The sequence below is a fragment of the Macaca thibetana genome, chromosome 5 (assembly GCF_024542745.1).
Source record: "Macaca thibetana thibetana isolate TM-01 chromosome 5, ASM2454274v1, whole genome shotgun sequence".
In the NCBI taxonomy this organism is placed as follows: Eukaryota; Metazoa; Chordata; class Mammalia; order Primates; family Cercopithecidae; genus Macaca; species Macaca thibetana.
In genome coordinates, this window is record NC_065582.1 from 137,800,667 (window position 1) to 137,814,505 (window position 13,839).

At 34.4% G+C, this 13,839-nt stretch overlaps 1 protein-coding gene across 19 annotated transcripts in view; it reads left to right on the top strand.

Annotated features, from left to right (window-relative positions):
• FRYL (FRY like transcription coactivator) overlaps positions 1–13,839 on the top strand; it is a 287,021-nt gene that overhangs the window by 125,461 nt on the left and 147,721 nt on the right. For all 19 annotated transcript variants that reach the window (XM_050790052.1, XM_050790064.1, XM_050790057.1 and 16 more), the window contains one exon: positions 12,317–12,516. In XM_050790052.1, coding sequence (XP_050646009.1) covers positions 12,397–12,516 — 120 coding nt within the window. In that variant the 5' untranslated portion in view covers positions 12,317–12,396. The remainder of the gene's footprint in view (positions 1–12,316; positions 12,517–13,839) is intronic.

Genomic DNA, 13,839 nt, shown 5'->3' on the forward strand with positions numbered 1-13,839 from the left:
TCTGTTGATGTGTGATACCACAGGACATTGCCTGTTTGATGGAATTTTTGACAATTTTACATCTATTAGTTGGTTTTCATTAAGCGTGCTATTTTCCAATTTTTAAAATTTTGCTAAATGATTAAAGTTTTAAGGGTTTTAACAGAAAGATAATCAAAGAGAAATTCATTTGAATGGGGAAGGCTGTAGAATAGAATTTCCAAATTGTCAGACCTGTTCTTCCCAGAAGGTAATGACTTGTAAATGTCATAGAAAATCTTGTAAATTGTTTTATAAGCTGTATTTTCAGTTACATTATTGATATATGACACAAAGTAGTCAAGGCATTCATAAAAAATGAGGAATGAATTATTAATATCCATTATCATGCAATATAGTAACAATATAACAAATACAGACTTACATTTGATACATTAAGTCGATCCTTTTCTCTTTAAAATAAGCTGATTATTTTAAATGATATAAATGATTTTGGAACAATATCTGAATGAGAGATTTTTATTGTAGGGAGACTATATGGAAGAAAATAAAAAGATGATTCCAGTAACATAGCCTTAGTAATATCGTTGAAGATAAGGTTAGTAGTGTGTTTTTATGTAGAGAGTGCAAGGGCATTGTATTGCCATGATTTGATGTGTAGGGCTTTAATATGGTTGGAATAGAACTACTTGATGGCTCTTATTTGTGGTATTATAATTACAGGTTTCCTTATTTGTGGTGCTCTTGAAACCTTTTAATGATCACAATTAACTTTAAGTAAAATTATTGTGTAGAGCCAACTGTTCCATTTTAGAAGAATAGGGTAAAGCAATAGTTCACAACCCTGGCTGCATATTAGAATCAGCTTGGGGAGCTTTCAAAAACATACACATGCCTGGGCGCCACTCCAAAGATTTTGATTCTGACTTAAGGTATGGCCAGAGATGGGCAGCAAAGTTCTGGGTCAAGTCAGAAAGCTTAGCATTGTCAGAATGCTGAGAGTATATATGAAATATTTTCTGTGGGTGGAATCATCATAAACAATATGACAGACAAATTCTTATATGTTTGCCAATTTACTAATTTACAGTGAGAAATATGCCAAGTGGATATTAATGCTAGAGTTGGCAGGCCATCCTTTGCTCTCCTTGTGGGATAAGCTTATACAAAGCTAAATTATTATCAGAAGGTTGCACAGAGAGCCTGAAGATCAAAGAAATGTATGCCCTGTTCTAGGGGCCAGAATATTTATCCTTTTAAGAACACCTTTTCCACAGGGCATTACCTTTTTGTCAGTGCTGTGTTAAATGTTTCATTTCCCTGTACCTTACCTGCAGTAGGTGATATAAGTATTCTTTTTAGTATTTGCCAATCTGATATATATATAAAATAAAAGCCCATTGCTAGTTTAATTTACATTTTCTGGGTACACTGTTTGAACATTTTTTTCATATGCCTGTTGCCTTTTTAGACTTGCTGTTATGTGAATTGCTCATGTATATCTTCTGGCACCTTTTCTTTATTGTGTTGTCTGTTTCTTGTTATTTTATAAGAACTCTGAATGTTCTATATTTTCTGTCATCTACATTATAAATATTTCTCCAACTTTGTCTTGTTTATGGTATCATTTACCCTAAATATTTTAAATTTGTATTTGGTTAAATGCATTTATCTTTAAAAAATATACAATTTTGGGTTTGCTCTCTAGGCTACAGGTCTTTTCACCCCTTGATTATATAAGAAGATTCCTAATTTTTTCTAAGGTTTTGAAAAATGAATTTTTAACTTCATGTCCATCTCTGGACTTTGGTTTTTTTGTTTGTTTGTTTTATCCAGTCAGGTTTGGAATCTGATGGACTTCGGTTTTTGAGTATAGTTATTTATTTTTTCTTTAGATGAATGGCCAAATGTTTCAACATTATTACTAGATAATCTTTTCCCTTCTAATTTTGCCAATGTGAATTCTTACTCTGTAATGCAGGGGGTTCTCTTTTCTCTCTCTCCCTTTTTTTTTAAAAAAATTATCTGATTTATCTACACTTGTATCTACTGTGTTGATTATTGTTATATTGTGTTCTGATATGCTCATACTGTTTTGATATATGTCTTGATTATAGTTATGTTCTGATTATAGTTAATTTCAAAAAATATTCTTTGTATTTTTTAAAGTAACTTTTTCGGCTTTTCTTGAGTGTTTATTCCTCCATGTATACTGTAATATAGATTTATCCAATAAACCTAGACAAAATAGTATCAAAATTGTAGTTGGATGGCCGGGCGTGGTTGCTCACACCTGTAATCACAGCACTTTAGGAGGCCGAGGTAGGCAGATCACCTGAGGTTGGCAGTTCGAGATCAGCCTGACCAACATGGAGAAACCCTGTCTCTACTAAATACAAAATTAGCCAGCATGGTGGTGCATGCCTGTAGTCCCAGCTACTTGGGAGGCTGAGGCAGGAGAATCGCTTGATCCTGGGAGGCAGAGGTTGCAGTGAGCCGAGATCATGCTATTGCACTCCAGCCTGGCCAATAAGAGCAAAACTCCATATCAAAAAAAAAAAATTTTTTTTTAGTTGGAGCTTTGCTAATTAATATATTAATTTTATGAAAATTGACACATGATAAATCCTTCCATCTATGACTATGTCTTTCCACATGTTCAGATCTTCCTTTGTATCTTCTATATTAAGAAGTGCTTGTCATTTCTTCTGTATAAAGTCCTATGCTTTTCTTATTAAATTTATTTCTCCTGATTTTATTTTTGCGAATAAAAGTTTTTTTTAAAAATCAATTTCTATTTCTAGGTGATTATTGCTAGTTAATAAAGTTTCATATCTTTTTTAATGTTGGTAACAGTGATTTAATTTTTTAATATTATTTCATTTACTTACAATCTCCAGGATGGTGTTGAATAGCAAGGCAAAAATCAGCACTTTAGTTTCTGTTTTTAATCGAAACAGGTTTGTTTTGAAGCCTATATTATTTGCTGCTGATGTTTGTTAAATATTTTGTTTGTCTTCTTTGTCTCTGGCTGCTGGATACCATTAGGTGTACAGTTATATTACTTTGTTTGCTAATTGAGTGTAGGTCAGACTGCTACTGTCTTTTAAGAAGCAATCCCAAGAGTGATGGAAGGGAAAGTAGCCTAAGTTAGCAGCAGTTAACAGCCTGTTAAGATAGTAGGAGGGAGCCCCATTGCTTCTTGTCTTTTCTCATCATCTCACCCTCTGAGCTACAGAGGACTTATCCCATCTTTTTCGATTCTGCTCAGCTTCATAGCAGTCAGAGAAAAGGGCTACACATCTCTATGTAGTTGTCAACCTCCCCCAGTCCCTGGGTCCAGGTATGTTTGCTGGATGAGGTCCTGCAGGATTCTGGTGTTTACAGGACTATTTTATGTTGATTCACAGGTCCATTTCCAGCTCAAGGAGAAAGGCAGCCACAATAGCTTTTTCACTGGCAGTGAATATTTATATGGGGGGAGGAGTGGAGAACAAAAATGAAAACAACATTCTTGTTCTTACACATACTCATGGTTGCAATGTAATTCAGCTTGTTAATTTGCTAGAAGGGAAGCAAAAGAGGTTAAATTTGACCAAGATTATAACGATAATGAGTAGCCAAGTCAAATCTAGAGCCCTTGTCTTCTGGCTCCCAGGTCCATGCACATTTTTAAAATATTTCAATATCTCTAGGTTTTTAGAATAGTTTCTTAGCTGAGCTCCCAAAGGTTACCAAAAAAGCACAAGAAAATAATAACCTAAAGGAAATTATAGCTGAGTGAATAATGGATTATTTGGACAATATGTCATTTTTCTTGAGCTTTATAATAAGTGATACTTCTGTAGTAGACTTCAAGTAAAAAACATTGGACATATGCCAAAGATGTCGTAGGACTTCTATGTTTAGAAACTCTTTTCAATGAGAATAGTTCAGGATAAATAAACGTTTTAGGGACAGCTGTCCAAAGAACAAGCAGAAGTAATAATTTTTCTGTCCATTGAAATGGAACCAGAAGCAAAAACATTGAACTGGATAGTGAGGGAAAATGATTTCATTTGCACAAAATAGAAATATAAAGTATTTAGGAATAGAATCAATAAGAGTTAGATCTCTCCTCTGAAGGAAAGTATACATTTTTTTTCTCTAGGTACACAAAAGAAGATGAGTTAATGGAGGTGTGTCAAAAGCCAAAAAGTTTTATAATATAAAGATGTCAAGTTTTTTTCAAATAAGTTTGTGAAGGTATATGTAAGCTTGAAAGTATGAGTGACAATAGCTGAAGATGGTGAATACATAGGAATATTTGTCTCTACAAATAATAAAACCTATTATAAAGGTGTAACAATTAAAAGTCTGGTACTAACACAAACACAGATTTTTAATGAGCAGAATGGAAAGCCTAGAAAAGCATATTTGAATATGGATTTAGTTTATGATAGTGAGTAAATCAGTGACAGAATTTCAGTAAATGAACCCAAGAGAATTGATTAAATATTGAGGAAAAAAGATAAAATCTTTATTTTGTATCAGTAGCTCAAGTAAGTTACAACTGGATGACAAATTTAAATGGAACAAATAAAGCGAACTGAAGAAGAATTAAAATATAGGTAAGTAGTTAATCAAAATGGGGAGACTTTTTTGCTCTTTTTATGCAAATGAATTAGAAGATACAACCAAAATATTAGATTTGGGAAATATTTATTTTAAGCAAACAGTGTGATAAGAATTTGGACCTTTAAAGCAGAGAAGCATCCATCCGCATTTGGTGATTATGGAAGAAATGAAGTTATTGATGGGAAAGTTCTTAGCAACCAGGACCCAAGTTTGTGTTCCAGCGCTGCCACTCCCACGTGACAGTAGCTTTAATTTGGAGTCAGTTTCTTCATCATAAATACACTATAACTAGGAGTAATGTTCTGGATCTAATTCCTACAACCCAGTCGTTAAGCCATTAATGGCTTAAGAGCCTCTGGGGTGTGAATATTTATACCAGGGATATTGGCAAAAGCTACAAATTGGGACCCTCTCCCCTGCCTTTTGTTTTCTTTTGTTTTTAAGAGAGCCATTTACCAGCATATTACTTGAAATAAGAATAGATTTGTTAGACTAAAAAGATAATATTTTATGTATTAAATTATGTTTTGTTCCCATTGGAAATAAACAGCATCTGGTATGCTTTTCACTAACATGGAGGAATTTTGAGGTATCCTTGCCTTCTAAAGCCCACTCTCTGCTCTTGATAAGCTATATCTGTACATCAAATGATATTTTCTGTTACAACTCTCAACACACACAGCATACACATTACTTATATTTCCTTTTTTCCTCTTCACATTAGTTGCTTTCAAATGTACGGTTTTCCTCTGGATAGGTAGTTGAAAGGTCTGGTACTGACACCAGTTCAACTGACCTCACCAGAAATTGAAATTTGCTATTTGCTCTTATTCCCCAATGCTGATTTTGCTTTTTTTGTTTACTACTTGTAATCTGTCTACCATATAAGCCAATCAGTGTTTTTGACATTTTCATTTTAATTGACTTATAAACTGTGAACTGTCTTTGAGTGTGATCCAAGTATGTTATTGTTTTAAGCTCCAGCTTGAGCTGTTGTTTATTTTCACTCTTCCCAGGCACTTTGGTTGTGGCTGACAGGGATAGGATAGGCTTGTTATTCTTTTCTTTGGCTTTTATTTTGTAAATTAATCAGCTTTATTTTTTAACATAATTTCAGGTTTACAGAAAACTTGAGTAGAATATAGTGAGTTCTCATATACCCTCCCTCCACTCCCAATTTCTGCCTTTTAGTGTGGTATGTTTGTTACCATTGATGAAATAATATTGAAACATTATTATTAACTAAAGTTTACGTTCCAGTTAACTCTTTGGGTTGCACATTCTGTAGGTTTTGACAGATGTATAATGACATGTATCTACCATATACTGTCCTACAGAGGAGTTTCACTGCCCTAAAAATACTGTGTTCCACCTATTCATTCCTCCCTTCTCCCAAGCCCTGGTAATCATTGATCTTTTTATTGATTCTTTTCCAGAATGTCATATAGTTGTAGTCATACAGTATGTAGCCTTTGCAGATTGGCTTCTTTCACTTAGAAATATACACTTAAGGTTCCTTCATGTCTTTACATAACTTGATAACTCATTTCTTTTTAGCACTGAGTAATATTTCATTGTCTGAATATATCAGTGTATTCATTCACCTACTGAATGACAGTTTGGTTGCTTCCAAGTTTTAACAGTTATGAATAAAGCTGCTGTAAGCATCCATGTGGAGATTTTTTGTGGACATACGTCTTCAGCTCCTGTGGGTAGATACCAGGGAGCATGTTTCCTGGATCGTGTGGTAAGAATATGTTTAGTTTTGAAAAAAAATGACCGAACTATCTTTTAAAGTGTCTGTACTATTTTGCATTCCTATCAGTAATTAATGACAGTCCTTGTTGCTCCATGTCCTCACCAGCATTTGGTGTTGTCAGTTTTGGACATTAGTCATTCTAATCAGCATGTAGTAGTGTATCATTGTTGTTTTAATTTGCAATTCCCTGAAGACATATGAGGTTGCACATCTTTTCATATGCTTATTTGCCATCTGTATGTCTTCTTCTGTTAAGGTGTATTAAATCTGGTGCCCATTTTTCACTTGTGTTGTTTGTTTTCTGGTGGTTGAGTTTTAAGAGTACTTTATGTATTTTGTATACCAGTCTTATATCAAGTATGTATTTTGCAATTTTTTTCTCCCAATCTGTGGCTTGTCTTTTCATGCCCTTAACAGTGTCTTGCAGAGCTCGAGGCTTCATTTTAATACTTTTTTTTTTTTCCTGGATCATGGTTTTGACTAAAAAGTCACCCGTCAAACCCAAGATCACTTAGATTTTCTCCTATCTTCTAGGGGTTTAATAGTTTTGCATTTCACATCTAGATCTGTGATCCATTTTCAGTTAATTTTTGTGGAAGGTATAAGTTCTGTATCTAGATTTTTCTTTTTTAACATGTGGATGTCTAGTTGTTCCAGCACTATTTGTGGCAAGGTCTCATTTCTTCATTGAATTGCCTTTGCTTCCTTGTCAAAGATCAGTTGATAGTATTTGTGTGGATCTGTTTCTGGGCTCTCTATTCTATACCATTGATCGGTTAGTCTGTTCTTTAGCCAGTACCATACTGTCTTGATTACTCTTGAAGTCACATCCTGTCAGTCCTCTGACATTTTTCTTCTGCTTCAATATTGTGCTAGCTGTTCTGGGTTATTTGCCTTTCCATATAAGCTTCAGAAGAAGTTTGTTGATATACATGAATTAACTTGGGGGGTAGGCTGCTTTCTAAACTAAAAATTTTGTGTTTGCTTTTTAAAGTCAGATTTTTTTTTTTTTTTTAATTTTACTTTAAGTTCTGGGATACACGTGCAGAACATGCAGGTTTGTTACATAGGTATACAAATGCCATGTTGGTTTGCTGCACCTATCAACCCGTCATCTATGTTAGGTATTTCTCCTAATGCTATCCCTCCCTTAGCCTCCTACCCTGCAACAGGCCCCAGTGTATGATGTTCCCCTCCCCGTGTCCTTTTGTTCTCATTGTTCAACTCCCACTTATGAGTGAGAACATGTGGTGTTTGGTTTTCTGTTCTTGTGTTAGTTTGCTGAGAATGTTTTCCAACTTCATCCATATCCCTGCAAAGGACATGAACACATCCTTTTTTATGGCTGCATAGTATTCCATGGTGTATTTGTGCCACATTTTCTTTACCCAGTCTATCATTGATGGACATTTGGGTTGGTTCCAAGTCTTTGCTATTGTGGACAGTGCCACAATAAACATACGTGTGCATGTGTCTTTATAGTAGAATGATTTATAATCCTTTGGGTATACCCAGTAATGAGATTGCTGGGTCAAATGTTATTTCTGGTTCTAGATCCTTGAGGAATCGCCATACTGTCTTCCACAATGGTTGAACTAATTTACAGTCCCACCAGCAGTGAAAGCGTTCCTGTTTCTCCACACCCTCTCCAGCATCTGTTGATTCCTGACTTTTTAATGATTGCCATTCTAACTGGCGTGAGATGGTATCTGATTGTAAAGTCACAGATATTTTTTACTTTTGTTCTTGTTCCAAAGCCTTTACCTTCTACTTTTTCTTTTGTAGGTAGTCATCAAAATTTTTATTATTAGACAATATGGTGTATAAATAATAATTATAATACTAAGCAATTGTATGTTATGTAAAAATTTCTGTTATGTAAATCTATTTATAAATATATGCATATAATATGTATGTACCTATGTAAGTTTGTGGCTATGAGGTAGTAGCCCAAAGATTTTTTTTTTTAAATCCTTAAAGACCTCTTCTTGGGGATGAGGAAGCTAGAGGCAGCTTCCACAGTCTTCACTGTGGTTATTTTAGACCACATCTACCTGTAGGGATTTAAAAATACCCCAATTGTTGAGAACCAGTGTGTATTTTGAGGGCTGTTACTATTCAGAATGTTGTGTATAAAAGCATAATGGAGTCACAAAAAAGCTGAGATCTGCTGCTGTAATGAACTCAAACACACCTAATTGTAAGAATTATACATTATTTCTCTTCTCACTTTTCTCTTCTTTTTGACTGAATTTAAATTTATTTTGTAATGGTTTAGGAGTCTCATCAGCGTGAAAAAGACAATTGTTTTATTAAATATACTAAATACAGTGCTATGGAGAGCGTAAGCCATCCAAAAATACTGATATTTAGTTTTTATTTGAGCTTTAAGAGACAGAGCAGGAATGCTAACTTTTAGATTCCCAAATTTTAATTATTCAGGTCCTGGTTTATTCTTATTATTAGCAGTTAGAGTTTAGTAGATTTATATTCCAAGTATGTTTAATACGACATGAGGTTTTTCCAGTTTGTAATTCAATGCTTGAATTGCAGTCTTAAGACTTAACAGTTATGTCTTTCTTCTCTCATAGGCTTACATAAATCTTTAAAAATTTTGGGTTAGCATGTAGAGAAATATTACAACTTAGCATTATAAGGTATTTAATGCAAGCAGTCAGGTAACTTAAGTTAATCTAGTTATATGAAAGCTAGCCTTTCTTCTTCTGCTTGGAGTGATCATCCCTGTTTCTCTCCTATGAGCAGAAAATGAAAAGAATTCACATGTCTTTACTAAGGCTGAACATTATGACGAAATATAAAGTTGAGGGGGACAACTTTGATGAAAAATGTTACCTGATTTTTATTTGTGTTTAGAATATTAATGAAATTAAATATTACCAGACTCCTCCATTTTATTGTTTGTAACTTGTTTGCTCATGTCCTTGTCCTTATTTCAGTTTGGGGGTATGGGTGTTTTGCTAGTTGATTTCATCGCAGCTTTGTGTGTAGAAACAAAAGTGATTAACTGTGTGTTTATTATATGCCCACATATTTTTTCCTGCTGTCTAATTTTACTTTGGTTTTATATACATACTCTTAGGATCTTTACTCACCTAATACTGTATTTTGAACACTTTCCTGTGCCATTTGGTATTTTTTGATAATGTAATTTCAAAGATCTGTTTAGCATTCTGTTTATATTAGATTATAAAAATAATTTATTTTGAATAAAATAAAATTTGAAATTTAGTTTGAAATTTCAATCAGTAGATTCATTCATTATTACTTTTTTATATTAATAATTTCAACAAGCATTTATTAAACATCTATGAAGAAATAAAATTTAAATAAATTATTTAATCAAAAACATTTGTTTTTTCCATAAAAATTTGAGTTATCAAATGAAATATTTTTATCTTGACAGATAACTTGTAAGTAAAGGTTTGCCTAAAATTTTTGGCTTTATTGGCAAATTTTTTAATGTATGCAATTATGATACCTAGGAATATTTGGTTATGCTTTATTTTTAAGAAAGTAACAGTAAAGGCAAGTTACTTGTGAACTCATTTTAAGTAAAGTTTTTTTCTTTGTAGGAAAAATGTTTAAAGGCTAAAGTGTCATTTTAAAAGTTTTTACTTCATTAAAATTTAGAATTGAAGTACTAGGTTAGTTACAAGGTTCTTGTTTAGTTACATTTACTGTAAAGTTAAAGCTAGAGAAACTTTGTAACTGTTAAAACCTTGTGAATCTTAATTAAAGGAAAAGATATAGTTTGTATCCACTACCTTAAATTATAGTACTCCTAATGATCCAAAATAATTTTTTAAAAATTTGAGAGCTCTTCTTTTTTTCCACAATGACATTTGTTAACAGATTCCCTCTTTGATAATACACAATGTTGGATCATGAAACAGAGTAAACAAACAGGTCATTGTTTAAAATAATGTACACTGTGTTCAGAGGACTATGAGTTTTTGTTTTGAGTTGTTTTATTATATAATTTTAGTTCTAGAATACAGTACATAATGTATTTTAACTTGATATGATACAAAGATACTTATTTTAGATATAATATTACCAGTTTGTGATATTCTCTAGATTACTTTTACAGATTTGTGTATTTTGACCTATGTGGTAGACTAGGTTTTTTTTAATTTGACAGAAAAAGTTTTTAATACGTTTTGAATTTATGTATTTAGAACAAATTTATTATCCTATAGTTATATAAACATAGACGCAAACACAGGAAGTCAGTATTTAAGTAATTGTGTTCTGCTTCCTCTTTAAAGGAAGGGGTTCAAGGGCAGTCTCTGGAGTTCAGGTTGAGGTGGAGAAGCACAGACTTGCAGATTCTCCATGAATATTCTAAGCTGAAAAAGGCAACATAAGCTGAAGTTAGAGGATATGGGATCAACATATCAACATATGGGATCGATATGGAGGTGACTGGAAAACTTGTATATAGGAAGTCAAGTAGGCTGCCCAGGCAGTCAGAAGAACAGAGTAGGTGAAGCCACACAGCATGCAGTGGTGTGTCTTCTTTTGGGGCCAAGCCTGACGCAGCTTACTATTTGCCAGCACCGTGTCATCTCCATCTGAGTAAATGGCACCACTATCCTTTGAGTGATTCAAGTAAAAACGCTGTGAGTCATCGTTAGTTCCCTTCTCTCACTTCACTGATTAACCCACTAATATATGACAAGTCTTAAATACTTTTCTTTGTTTCCTGTGCTGTTGCCATCCTCCTAGTCCAAGCTGCGATTATCTCACCTGGATTTCTGTAATGGCTTCTCTGGGTCTACATTTTTCCTCTTTCAATCCATTCTCCAGAGGTGCCAGAGAGATTTTTATAAAGAGAAAGCCAGATCCTATCCCTCTCCATATTAATGCTTTCTACTGAATTTTAATTGCATTTGGAATAAAATCTAATTTTCTTACAAAGTTCTTAATTGTTTTCTGTGACTTGCTCCCCGACTACTGATTCTGACCTTATCGCATATCCCCTTCCACCTCTGCTTCTTCCCTTGAGCGCCAGCCATACTGGTCTTTCTGTTTTTTAACCAGGCACATTTAGTCTTGTGTTTTCTGTTCCTGGTGCTTTGTCTTGCTCCCTCATTTTAAAAATCATTTAGGGCCGGCGCGGTGGCTTAAGCCTGTAATCCCAGCACTTTGCAGGGCCGAGACGGGCAGATCACGAGGTCAGGAGACCATCCTGGCTAACACGGTGAAACACCGTCTCTACTAAAAAATACAAAAAACTAGCCGGGCGAGGTGGCGGGCGCCTGTAGTCCCAGCTACTCGGGAGGCTGAGGCAGGAGAATGGTGAAAACCCGGGAGGCGGAGCTTGCAGTGAGCTGAGATCCGGCCACTGCACTCCAGCCTGGGCGACAAAGCGAGACTCCGTCTCAAACAAACAAAAAAAAAAAAAAAAAAAAGGAAAAAAGAAAAATCATTTAGGCCTGAGTTTAAATGTAGCTTCTGCAGTGAGGTCTTCACTGAGCGTATTTTCCAAAGTAGTGTTGTTTTTCAGTTCCCCAGTCCCATTCCTGTTTCATTTATTCACATCTGTTTTATTTCCTTTATTGCATTTGACTCTCTGATTAGAATCCATTCATTCATTCAGTAAATACTGTGCACCTAATCTATGTTAGGCATTGTTCTAGATACTTGGGATTTACCGTGAACAACAACAACAAAAACAAAAAGAGAATCCCTGTTCTTACTTTCACATTAGTAGGATGGAGAGAGAAACAGTACATAATATACATGATATGTAATTAAATTATAAATATGTTAGTATGTTAGAAAGTGACAAGTGAAATAGACAAAATGGACTATAGTAGAGGAGACTGGGAGAACTGGTTGAGGGTTAGAGGCAGCTTACAAAGGAAATAGGGTAGCTATAGTAGGCCTCTTAAGTTGATTATTAAAGTGGAGTTCTTTTGTTTCTTTTACTTTTAGCTTCAGCACCAGTCAGCAAAGTGAATAAGTACTGTGCTTCTTCCAACTTTCATTCCACTTGGGGAGAAAAGAACATCATCATGTCAAACATTACGATTGACCCAGATGTCAAACCTGGGGAATATGTCATCAAGAGCCTTTTCGCAGAATTTGCTGTTCAAGCTGAAAAGAAAATTGAAGTTGTAATGGCTGAACCCTTGGTGAGTAGAGCTGACCTATAAATCTGAAATATTTTCTTGACTTTTGTATTAGCCACTATAATACAGATTTTTCAAAGGAAATAATATACTTGAAAAAATATTAAGGGATAGTGGTGATATAGAAAGCTGCACCGACTTTAGAATCCACTTTGATAAGTTACTGCAGGTCACAAAAGAACAAAAAGGAACTTCAACAGTGGGAATTGTAGAAACAGATAAAACATAGGAAATAAAGGAAAATTAGGATATACTGTGAGTTAACACTAAGATCACAGCCAAACTTACAATAAAGAAGAGAACATATTTTTACATGTGTATTGTATGAGACATACTTGGAGAATGTGAGAAGCTCTATTTGATTAGAGCCCATGATGAGGAGGAGGGAAGAGAAAGAGTGTAAACAAATATGAGTCAGTTTCTGAAGAGTTGTGAATGCTATTGTGATGGATAATATGGTGGTTAAACAATAGAGGGAGAAAACATTGAGAGCAGAGACTATTTAGCTATTGTACATAGTTCAGGCTGGAATGAAAGGGGTCTTGAACTATGGTATTAAAAGTAGAAAAGGTTACAGAAGAAAGAGAATTAACAGAAGTAAAAATCAATAGGACTTGACAAGTAAATAGGGGGCATTTTGAGTGAAAGTTAAGGGTTAAAGATGTTCTGGAGTGTTAGTAAAGTTGATAATATATTTACTTTGGTAAAGTACACAGGAATATCTTTGGGTACAAAAGGTGGATAAAATGATTTTTCGTTTGTGTACCTTAAACTTGAGATACTGGTAATCTCACCACATGGAATTAGTTGCTTGATTGGTAGTTGGAAGTTCTTTTTGAGAACTCAAGAGTTGGTAACTAGAACTACAAATTTTGGTATCATCTATATGAGGGTGTAAATTGAAGCCACAAGAGCAGACGATGATTTCAAGGGAAAGAAAATATAGAATTATTATTGCCAATAATGTAGAGCAGCAGAGTACAATGAACATTGAGAGAAGTGGTTATTGGATTTGGAAATAAGCAGAAATAAAACAGAACAGTTTTACCTTCTTGATATAACTGCAGGAAGTAACTTTAACTCTCTGCCACCTTATAGAAGCGACAGTTTAGGTTACTCTTTGGGCTAGAAGGAAGTGAGTATGTGATGTACTAAGAACACAGTGTAGGTTCAATGTAGGATGATGGTAATTAAGAGGAAGGTGAAGGATGTAACAGCTGAAACTCACTCCTTACACAACTGAATTAGGGATAGCTATTCACCACCAATTTGAGATTCAGAGGGTTTGTTACGGCTGACTAAGGAGTTAGGCACAATAATATATTG